Below are 12,116 nucleotides of genomic sequence, written 5' to 3'. Positions count from 1 at the left end.
TTGACTGAAAAAGATTCTTTATAACTTTAATTCAATTTGATCGTTTTGGTCGAATAAACAGGAAAATCAAATGTTTTTATTGTACTGTGTCTGGGCACCATTACGCAGAGGAGAGGTGGGATGATGGGTTGGAGCTCTGGGCAATTTAGTAGAAGAAGTTTGTGTTATTGCAGTATGAAGTTCAAGTTAGCTTGGCCAGTTGGGGTAAAGGTTAAGAGGTTAGGATATGGAGATGACACTAATGTCTAGAACAAATATTCTAGAAAATTACATTAATCGGAGCCGGAGGGATAGAAGGTCTCACTTCTCAAGAAATGATATGGACGAACTGGGCATACTAATGAGGGAAAAAGATGACCCGATTTACATGACTAAATACATCAGAGGGCAATGCAAAATAAAAATACAAAGGACTAGGGGGCATGATCTGCGTATGGAGGAAAAAAAGGTTTCACCACCTATTCAGAGAGGGGCTCTTTACAGTAAGAGTGTTAAATGTGGAACATCTTACATCCGGGAGTAGTTATGGCAAATTCTATATCTGCATGTAAAGAGGGTTTGGATGCTTTCCTTGCATCCATGGCTAGAATTATTAGGTAATTCCCGGGAGAGTTGATCCAGGGATATTATTTGATTGCCACCTGTGAAGTTAGATCAGCTCTGCTCGAAGTTCAAAAGTATAAATTCTTTATTCGATCAGGTAAAAGCTTACATCATCATGCTGGACTCACGCTGGTCCTTATTGCCACAGTGAGGGGTTCCTGGTCATCACAGTCACTAAAGGAAGTCCACAACCCATGTATCAGAGACTGCTCTCTTCCGCGTTGGGCTGGATTCGGCAGTCTGGTAGCACTCATGCTTCTGAAGACGTGCTGCTCCATACTGCACATGTGTGAGCGCCCTCCCTCAAGGGTGCACAGTACAGAGCTCCTGAGTTCTTCAGAAGACTGCCAAAGTCCCCCTTGGCAGGAGATTTGAACGGTGAAGCCAGAGGGGGAGTGAGGGGACCATGAGGCTTGATTTAATAAGGGGGTAAATAGGGTAATAATGGGGAGATGCTCTGATCCCCCAGAATGGAGGAGACAAATGGTTCAGCCCTTCTTGTCCTTCTGACTCTCGATAGGTGTACAATGCGATCATTTTGTGTCTGTTTTGGAGGGGTAAGTCCACCACTACCTACTTCATTTTAACCATTTTAAAGAAATATTATTTTTACCCTGTTGGCGCCTCTGTATTACTTTTGCAGTTGTTTCCACCCCTGGTGGAGGGGAATTCTTCTTTTTTCCCAATCTACAGAGAGCGACTTCTTAATCCTGAGTGGGGACAGGCCTAATCTCCTCACCTGCCTTCATAGTGGTTACCTGGACGGTAACCCTTGTTTGTGAGTATAACCTACCTATACTTACCTTCCATACCCAATTTACAGTACATACTACACTATACTGGGCTCTCGGCGTCTTCCCTTATATGTGACCAAACGCTGACCTCTACACCATCGCCTGACTACAGCCAACACAACCGAGGAGAAATATGGAGGAATGGTCATGTGACCACATGCTGCCATCTACACCATTGCCTGACTACGGCCAACACAACCGAGGAGAAATATGGAGGAATGATCATGTGACCACAAGCTGCCATCTACACCATCGCCTGACTACTGCCAACACAACCGAGGAGAAATATGGAGGAATGGTCATTTGACCACACGCTGCCATCTACACCATTGCCTGACTACCGCCAACACAACCGAGGAGAAATATGGAGGAATGATCATGTGACCAAACGCTGCCATCTACACCATCGCCTGACTACAGCCAACACAACCGAGGAGAAATATGGAGGAATGATCATGTGACCACACGCTGCCATCTACACCATCGCCTGACTACGGCCAACACAACCGAGGAGAAATATGGAGGAATGGTCATGTGACCACACGCCGTCATCTACACCATCGCCTGACTACGGCCAACACAACCGAGGAGAAATATGGAGGAATGATCATGTGACCACACGCTGTCATCTACACCATCGCCTGACTACAGCCAACACAACCGAGGAGAAATATGGAGGAATGATCATGTGACCACACGCTGCCATCTACACCATCGTCTGACTACGGCCAACACAACCGAGGAGAAATATGGAGGAATGATCATGTGACCAAACGATGGCATCTACACCAACGTCTGACTACAGCCAACACAACCGAGGAGAAATATGGAGGAATGATCATGTGACCACACACTGCCATCTACACCATCGCCTGACTACCGCCAACACAACCGAGGAGAAGAGACATGAGGAGCTGAGAGGACAGAGCAGATGAGCTGTAATGGGAGGGAGCCGCACAGAGAGAGAGCGCCTGGAAAACAAGCCGGGTTCAGCTAGTTGTAAATATCTGGGAAATGAAATGGCGCTATAAACAGCTCCAGCACCATTATCAGTAATGGGAAAAGAATAGGCTCATTAGACTATGGAAGAGCTATATGACATGCTAATGATGTGATAATTAAGGTGTCAGAGTACAGCTAACAATCACAAAGTGCCTCTTCCACTGCTGATGGCGCTGGGGGGAGGGGGGGCAACGCGCACCCCTGATCTCTGACTTCCTGCGCTTTACATTTCCACAAGAATTGCTGCAGGACTCTTAAAGCTACAGACACCGCATTCTATAAATGCTATTAGATGGCATTACCTGCATATATAATGCACTGCTGATGGCGTTGGGGTGAGGGGTTGAGGAGGCAATGAGCACCCCGATCTTTGACTTCCTGCAAGTCACATGTCCACAAGAATCGCTGCAGGCTCTGAAGGACTCTTAAAGCTACAGACACCACATGTTATTAATGTTATTAGATGGCATTAGCTGCATATAAACACTGCACTGCTGATGGCGCTGAGGGGAGGGCAATACGCACCCCTGAACTCTGAATTTCCTTGCGAGGGGGGAAGGGGGCAGAGATTATGGGCAAGTGTTTTCATGCAATGAGAGCTGTGGCAATGCACCCGCACAGACATCTTAAAGTGGTATAAAACCCTAATATAATATTCAATCAAAACATGTTTTCCTACTTTTTATATGCCATACGGTTATCATATTTGCTTTTGTGCATAAGTATTAGTATACATTTAGAAATTACAAGTTCCCAAAGTACACTTTTTTTTTCTCTGAAAGCTGCCATTGCATTTTATCCATAACTGGTGTATTCATGTTCTAACTTACGCAGAAATGCTTTCTGATTGTCTGACTTTGTTCAGCAGAGCCTGCAGTGTCAGAGAAGTGTTTGTTTACATTCCTCAATTAAACACAAGATAACATTATCTACAGTTGGATGCGTTCAGCTTTGCTGGCAGGGAAGCTTCTAAGTCCTGTGTGTAACCCTTTGAATGTTGTTCTAGTAAAAATAAAACGGTGGTTGTATATAATATGCTGGTAATAATCTTTTAGAGCAAAAAAGAAATGCAGGGTTTCATTCCGCTTTAAAGGACCACTGTCCTGAAAATCTTTAAATGGAAAATACATACAAACATATACAGAAAAGAAGTGCATTTCTTCCAGAGTATATGGTGTATGGACCTTACTCTTGTGGTGTGTGGACCCTCCTCTCGTGGTGTGTGGACCTTCCTCTCGTGGTGTGTGGCCCCTCCTCTCGTGGTGAGTGGACCCTCCTCTCGTGGTGTGTGGACCCTCCTCTCCTGGTGTGTGGACCCTCCTCTCGTGGTGTGTGGCCCCTCCCCTCGTGGTGTGTGGCCCCTCCTCTCGTGGTGTTTGGATCTGTGGCACAGGAATATGGGAACCCGCCTACAGACGTCCCCTAACCCTAGATTTTAGACATCCATGGCACATGAATATGTGGACATGCCCTGCATGGTGGAAGACGTCCCTGCAGGTGGAAGTAGGTGTGTACTAAAATGCCTTTAGCTGTCTGTGGCATATGGATGCAAAAACACCTACAGATGTCTGCGGCAGTCTAAGGGTTAAGTCATTAGGCCCAATTTGCCCGGAGATTCCTCTGAATTGTAAATGGTTGCGTCTGCAACAATCCTCCAAATCTAACGGTTCCAAGCGATGTTATTATGAAATTCCTGACAAATCGTCGGTTGGGTAAGTTTGGCCTCTGATCTCTGACGGGGGAAGATTTTGCGGTGAATATCATGTATTATTTATTCATTATTTCATTAGGAAGGGATAAAATGGAGAGGGTTGGCTACAAGTCACCAGAAGCCCCCCGGGGGTCCCCCGGAACCCAATACTGACTGATCGGATTTCCCTCCATAAATTTGTCCAGAGTCCAGGATGATTCCCACTTATCCGTAATGTCCGTTCCCCTGAGCGCCGCTCATCGCCCGGAGCGATCATCCCGCTTTCACGCATCCTCCAAACCAATAAATCTGCATTAAAAGACGCGCTCAAAGTTTTTATGTCATCGTCAAAAGTTATGAGCTGCAGTTGTAAAGCATTATTAAGAAAATAAAAATGAAAAAAATAAAATAACTAAATAAGCATTCACAGAAGAACAGGCAATGAGGACAGTTAAACAGGATTAGTATTTTTCGATTTAAACGAGTAAATCATTCCATGCGTTTAGTGGCAATTATTCCAGATTAGGATCATTAGAGTCTCTTATGCAGTAAATTAAGATGATAAACATCCTAAAAGCACCGAGCGTTAGAAGATGAACGGACAGCAATGATTACAGATCGCAGCCTAATAATCACACGGCCAAATCATGCACATGCTGGGGTCTGATTGGTGGAGAGGGGGCATGCATGACATCAGAGGGGTCTTACCATATCGTCCGCCAAGGTTTTAATGTGAATATTCTACAGAAGAATTAAAACAAGGAGAGGAAAATAAAACAATTAATAGACAAGAAAAAAATCAAGTCAAATCATTTCAGATTTCATCCAATCATCTGAGCAAGAATAATAATCAGTGATATCATTTCATCCAATCAGCTGAGCAGGAATAATAATCAGTGATATCATTTCATCCAATCATCTGAGCAGGAATAATAATCGGTGATATCATTTCATCCAATCAGCTGAGCAGGAATAATAATCAGTGATATCATTTCATCCAATCAGCTGAGCAGGAATAATAATCAGTGATATCATTTCATCCAATCATCTGAGCAGGAATAATAATCGGTGATATCATTTCATCCAATCAGCTGAGCAGGAATAATAATCGGTGATATCATTTCATCCAATCAGCTGAGCAGGAATAATAATCAGTAATATAATTTCATCCAATCAGCTGAGCAGGAATAATTAGTGATATCATTTCATCCAATCAGCTGAGCAGGAATAATAATCGGTGATATCATTTCATCCAATCAGCTGAGCAGGAATAATACGCAGTGATATCATTTCATCCAATCAGCTGAGCAGGAATAATAATCAGTGATATGATTACACACTGCGCTGCAATAACATATTTTGAGTAAAGTATTGATCCATGTTTTTGGCACAAATTTGACAGATTGTAAAATGTAAGGCTGAATTGATGTACCAGAGGCGACATGTGACACGATGAGATAAACGTGTGTGTACAGTGCAAGATATTCATAACCCGGCTGTTTTACTCATTTTGCTGCCTGAAAGAGTTAATGTCCAGGCATGGAAGTGACAGCTTCTGTCTTGTCGGGAATATAGTAAACATCACGGTCAAGCTAATTCAAGTTTCAAGCACTTTATTGTCATTGTGTGACACAACAAAAGTACTTTTCATGACAATTGCAGCCATAAAAGTTTTCCTGGCAGAATACAACTTCTGAGATTAGAGGGAGATAGAATACATGAACTATTGACCTTTTTCTAAGGGCTCGTTTCCACTGTTGCGACGCGATTTCGCCGGCATTCCGACGCTTGTAAAAACGCATGCGGATGTGTTTCAGCATGCGTTTTTACCCGCGGTTTCGCAATTCGAAATTAACCATGACACTGCCAGGGCAAAATAACTTTGAAAAAGGTGCGAAATCGCAAGCGAATCGCGGGTAAAACCGCATGCGTTTTTACTATTAAATACATTAGCGGCGATTCGCACGGATTCCCGACGCAGGCGAATTCAGTGGGTCCCGTCGTGCAGATTTGGCCCGCCGCCAAATCGCTCCCGCACGCCGCACATGTGGAAACAGCCCCGGCCACTTCAGTGTACCAAGCGAATCCGCATCTCGTCGCCGCATGCGGATTCGCTATGGTGGAAACGAGCCCTTTCTCTGGGAAACTTAATAGGCTGCACTGAGTAGAGAGAGTAAACCATTCAACCTACTTTGTAAATGTTTAAATATGAAATAAGACCATTGAGATATCTAATAAAAAAAAGGTAATTTTTAGGAGTAGGAGGAAAAATACAATTATTTATCTCCTCAGTTTATTTTCACCTTGCGTTCACTTTAAGGCCTGGTTCACACCAGCTTTCAGCAGTGTCACGTTTAGCCGATGCTAAATGATTCTGTGTATAGTTTGGCATTGGTTTCTGTCGTTTGGTTAACACATTACTTTTTGACCTGTGTAGGGGGAGGGGTTTGGGGGCACCGCTGTCAATCACTCACACGTGGTGTGTACTGCGCAGGCGCAGTAGAGTGTGGCCTGGGGAGGGGACCGGGGGCAAGCGGTTGGGAGCGGAGCTGCGGAGAGGGAATTATCAGCTGCTAGGGGCTGGAGGAAGCCCCGGGTAAGTTAAGGTCCTTTTTTTTAAAGCTGCTCTTGCCAATCACAACCTAATCTCGGATTTCCACCGCGATCACGGCCGTAACCGAATGCCGAATACTTGCAATCACGGAATTTCCGTGGCCGGTTTCCATGATCCAGAATAGATCACGATTTCGGCAGTCGATTAGTGGAAAAATACTCGTGTACCACGGCTATTCTGTGACCACGGAAATTATCCGAGCACCACTGGATCCGATTACATTCCAGAGTGACACAGGAACTGATAAGCCGGAATCGCTGTAATCTACTGGGGAAGACCGAGGTTTTTACTGACACCACAAAGTTATCACCGGCTTTACTGGCAGCCCAGATTTGGTTACTTTTTTTACTGACTGTCAGTAGATTATTAATATTATTATTATTTAGTATTTATATAGCACCGACATATTACGTAGCGCTGTACAGTGTATATATATTTACCTTGTCACTAACTGTCCCTCAAAGGAGCTCACAATCTAATCCCTACCATTGCCATATGTCTATATTATGTAGTGGAAGTACTGTAGTCTAGGGTCAATTTTAGGGGGAGCCAATTAACTTATCTGTATGTTTTTGGAATGTGGGAGGAAACCGGAGTGCCCGGAGGAAACCCACGCCGACACGGAGAGAACATACAAACTCTTTGCAGATAGTGCCCTGGCTGGGATTCGAACCAGGGACCCAGCGCTGCAAGGCGAGAGAGCTAACCACTACGCCACCGTGCTGCCTGACAGTTGGAAACACTGAGGGTCAGGATGAGAGACAGCCAATGGCACGCTGATAATTCTGACTTCTTCTATGCAATTCAATGCAGATTGTAAACAATTCAGGACTGGACCAATCAAAATCAATCACCAAGAAGGTACAATCTCAGATAATTTTGTTGGAATGCTAACCCTCTTATTGGCCATTTCAAGTCTGGAATAGGAAGGTTAATCCCGGGATATTGGGGTATTCCTGAAATCTCAGAGATAATTCCTGCATATGTCCTGATTTATTTCACTAAACACATTAGAATTGACTCCATGGCAGTTACCACCATCGTCACCACAAGAAGGGGGGATGTGGATTAGAGATTAAACATAAAAATGGAATGATAATTAATGGAAAGCGAATGAAGCGGAGGTGTCGGCGAGTCTACAGGTGGCGTTCCTGTCTGCGCGCCGCACACGAATCATCGGACGTGATGAGATAATTTGATACCACTTACAATTAATTTAAATGAGGCTCCCTTATACCACGTTCATCATGCAGCTTAGTCTTATTACTTAAAATCTACAACGTAATTCGATAAGTGGGGAAAAGCGTCCCGTTCAGCGACGGGCGCTAATTGACTCTCTTTCTTAATTATGTCGCCATAAATTCAATTTTGCAATTTCACAGAACATTAAATTATATTTTAATAATACAGAACGATATTAGACAAACTTGCTTCAATTACCATGAAAGCGGAAGATGAAAGTCGCACACAGAATCCTCTCCCAAAACCCTCCGAACATTTTATTTTCTGTTCTTTCAATTTTCCAGTAAGTAAAAATTTCATTTTACTCAGCAGTTTTGTCACTTTGTTTCTGTAAGTTAATCTAATGACAGCGTTTCATCACCGCCATCTCTTCCTGCAATTATCAGTTCTCTAAACAAGGAGACGCATTTTATAGGAAAGGATGTTCATTAGTGTAGATATTATTGTCTCCATTCTCGTTCCTTTATGTCTGATTGTACTGTGTGTGTGTTAACTAAACGTGTACTCGGTTACCTGACAATTACTGTCTCTTATACAGCGGTGTCTGGGGGTGGAAGCTATAATAGATGATAACAAACCGAGTTTATAAACTTCGATATTCTCTCCCTGGCAGCAGTGTACCCAGTATTGCTGTTCCTTATTTATTATGTATTTACAGTATTTATTAAAGAGAGTCTGAAGCGAGAATAAATCTCGCTTCAGACCTCATAGTTAGCAGGGGCATGTGTGCCCCTGCTAAACCGCCGCTATCCTGCGGCTTAACGGGGGTCCCTTCACCCCCAAATCCCCCTCCGTGCAGCGGGGGAGCGTTTCCTGGTTGGGGCAGTGCTAACCGCCGCAGCCCTGCCCTAAGCGCGTCTGTGAGACGCGTATCTCCGCCTCTCCCCCGCCCCTCTCAGTCTTCCTTCACTGAGAGGGGCTGGGGAGAGGCGGCGATACGCCGCTGATAGACGCGCTGTAAGGCAGGGCTGCAGCCGTTAGCCCTGCCTCAACAGCAGCAAAATCTGCGACCAATTTGGTCGTTGATTTTGCGGAGGTTGGGGGTGAAGGGACCCCCGTTTAGCCGTGGGATAGCGGCGTTTTAGCACTGCTAACTATGAGCTCTGAAGCGAGAATTATTCTCGCTTCAGTGTCTCTTTAAGTCCTTATACCTTATCTCTCTCTATAATGTGGTGTAGTTATACTTCTGGCCTGTAGATGGCACTGTTATCCTTCGGTGTTACTGCACGATTACATGAGATCTATCTATGCTGTTCCAGACTTGTTGTTTCCTGTTCCTGTCTGTCTGTGTGTGTGCGCTAGATATACAAAGCAAAGCATGGCTTGATGCACAGAACTGCAGTGACTTAGGCCGGGTGCACAGATCACATAGCGTGAAAGGCTGTGTTTTATGTTAATGTGGTGTGCGGGGTTTTTTGTGGGTTTTACTGCGTTTTTCATGTGTTTTTTGTCTGTTTTTCATGCGATTGCGGTTCGCGTATACAAAACGCATATGCGTTTTGTATGCGTTTTCCGTGCGTTTTTATATTTCCATTTCTGCAAATCACTAGGAAGACAACAGGAAGCGGAGACACAGAAAAAATAAATTATTTTACATAAAGCATATAAAAATGCATGAAAAACGCATACCATTGCGTTACCATTGACTTTCATTATGTGCGCTTTTGATGCTTTTATCAATATTTTGCAACAAAACCTTCCTTTGTAAAAATGCAGGTTTGAAAACGCATATACGTATTTTTCATGCGTTTTTTTTTCCTTTGGCCCATAGATTTCCATTAGCGGCAAAAACGCCGCGTTTTACGGAACGCTAGCGTTTCTGCTATGTGTGCACCCGGCTGAAGTTCCAGTTATTGTGCACCGGTGATTACTGAACGCAACACATAGATTGTCCCCTCCATAGATTTGCTCGCTAAGATGGCCGTCGGGGCCTGAAAACCGTCTATTGTGTGTAAGAAGAAGCGTCAGTCAGAAGAGGGGTACAGATACACTCCAGGCACACGCTCTGCAGAATATGAAAACCGTGACGGAGATATGTGTGTTTGCCAATTTCCGCCAAAGTCTTTTTCACATCGAAAATGTTTTTTTCAAGTTTGAGAAAATTCTTGTGAAAATAGCTTATATTTTAGCATTTTCTTATTTTCGTATAAATGCAAAAAATTGATATTTTACCATAATAATTCACAAAAAGTGCAAAAAAACCCCGTGAAAAACAATATTTTTAGCGCAACATTTTTTAACACAAAAATGTGAAAAAGCAATATTTTTACTGTGGAAATTCGCGAAAAAGTGTGAAAAATAAAACGTATTTTGGTTTATCACTAGTATAAGGGCGTTTCCATTAGTTCCGGCGTGCTCCGCGGAGACGCCAGCAAGTACACAGCTCGTCCCCTCTATCTGTATGGCACACGGCTATGGGAATCTGCATGTCTAATGAGAAAACAATGCTGCGGACCGCCCCTTTTTCACCGCATGCGAATTCAGAAGCAGCATCCGGATTTCTATAGGCTGCGACTCACCACTAGAATTTGCCCACAAAATATCTCCGAATCGCCCCTGGTGGACATGAGCCCTTTCACATATAGGAAGGTAATCTGGATATATAAACAGAAACCAGAGCGTCCTTGTGAGATCCGGAGGGTATCGCAGGCTGCCTGGGTCATATAAGGACATGGTGAGGGCTGATAATTGTACACTGCAATACTCTGTGGCCTGTGACACCATGTATCTCTCCTACTGCGGCCCCTGTCATTATCCACACATCTGAGTTATGCCACTTCTGTGGTTAATTACGTATAATGAGCATCTAAGCGGCGTATAACAAGACCCGTGTAATTCATCCAGCCCTAATTACAGGGAGTAGCTGACAACAGACGCTTAGTGTTTGTAAAATGCTTGTGAAAGTCTTATAATCGGGATTGGACAGTACAGCAGATCACCAATCGTTACACCGCACAGGATGGCGCTGGTGGTGGCGCTCGTGGTGTTGCCATACTGGTGAGAAGGGTAAGGAAGTCCGGACAAACCAAGATGCTTCTGTTTCCCATCATGCCGTTCCTTCTCACGGAGGAGCTTTCTTTCACACACAGAACATTGATATCGTGCTTTTCTCCTGGCGGACGCAAGGCCAGAGCTGCAGCCACTAGGGGGCAGCAAGCACTCATCTTGCAGCGCTGCATCCCCAGCCCATGTCCCAGCAGGGGCACTATCTGCATGGAATTTGTATGTTCTCCACGTTTGCGTGGATGTCTTTTCAGGGGTGACCACCAGGGGGATCTGCACTATATTACAGGCTGATAGTGTATTATTATTATTTAGTATTTATATAGCGCCGACATATTACGCAGCGCTGTACAGTGTATATATATATATATATTGTCTTGTCACTAACTGTCCCTCAAAGGAGCTCACAATCTAATCCCTACCATTGCCATATGTCTATATTATGTACTGTAAGTACTGTAGTCTAGGGCCAATTTTTTAGGGGGAGCCAATTAACGTATCCATATGTTTTTGGAATGTGGGAGGAAACCGGAGTGCCCGGAGGAAACCCACGCAGACACGGAGAGAACATACAAACTCTTTGCAGATAGTGCCCTGGTTGGGATTCGAACCAGGGACCCCAGCGCTGCAAGGCGAGAGAGCTAACCACTACGCCACCGTGCTGCCCACTATATGTATTATAGATATATAGTCAGATACCCCAGGACACCTTCACATGTCTTGTGGAGTCCAGGCCTGACCACCAGGGGGAGCTGCACTATATTGTAGGCTGATAGTGTATTATATGTGTTATAGATATATAGTCAGATACCACAGGGCACCTTCACAGGTCTTGTGGAGTCCAGGCCTGACCACCAGGGGGAGCTGCACTATATTACAGGCTGATAGTGTATTATATGTATAATAGATACAGTATCTCATATTTTTGTAAATATTTTATATCTTTCCATGAGACAACACTGTGATACAGTGTGCAGCTTGTAAATCTGTAGATTTCCTGTCCCATCAAATAACTCGCCGCACAGCCATTAAGTTCTAACCCCTGGCAACAAAAGTGAGTACACCCCTAAGTGAGGATTTCTGCACACAGTGTCAGTATTCTGTGTGGCCTCCTCCAGCACTGCTGTAACTCTCTCTGGCATGGAGGTCACTAGAGCGTCACAGTGTG

General features: G+C 44.2%; 1 protein-coding gene across 3 annotated transcripts in view; it reads right to left on the bottom strand.

The window, feature by feature from the left end:
• The window catches only part of DIAPH2 (diaphanous related formin 2), a 1,596,586-nt gene that overhangs the window by 1,411,489 nt on the left and 172,981 nt on the right, over positions 1-12,116 (bottom strand). For 2 of the 3 annotated variants that reach the window (XM_068249979.1, XM_068249980.1), the window contains exon 2: positions 4,798-4,830. The exons of the other annotated variant lie outside the window; for it this stretch is intronic. In XM_068249979.1, the coding sequence (XP_068106080.1) occupies positions 4,798-4,830 (33 nt within the window). The remainder of the gene's footprint in view (positions 1-4,797; positions 4,831-12,116) is intronic. 3 annotated transcript variants of the gene reach the window in all.

This window comes from Hyperolius riggenbachi, chromosome 8 (genome assembly GCF_040937935.1).
Source record: "Hyperolius riggenbachi isolate aHypRig1 chromosome 8, aHypRig1.pri, whole genome shotgun sequence".
Classification (NCBI taxonomy): Eukaryota; Metazoa; Chordata; class Amphibia; order Anura; family Hyperoliidae; genus Hyperolius; species Hyperolius riggenbachi.
The sequence above is the reverse complement of the archived record's forward strand: the minus strand, read 5'-3'. Positions and strand labels throughout refer to the sequence as shown.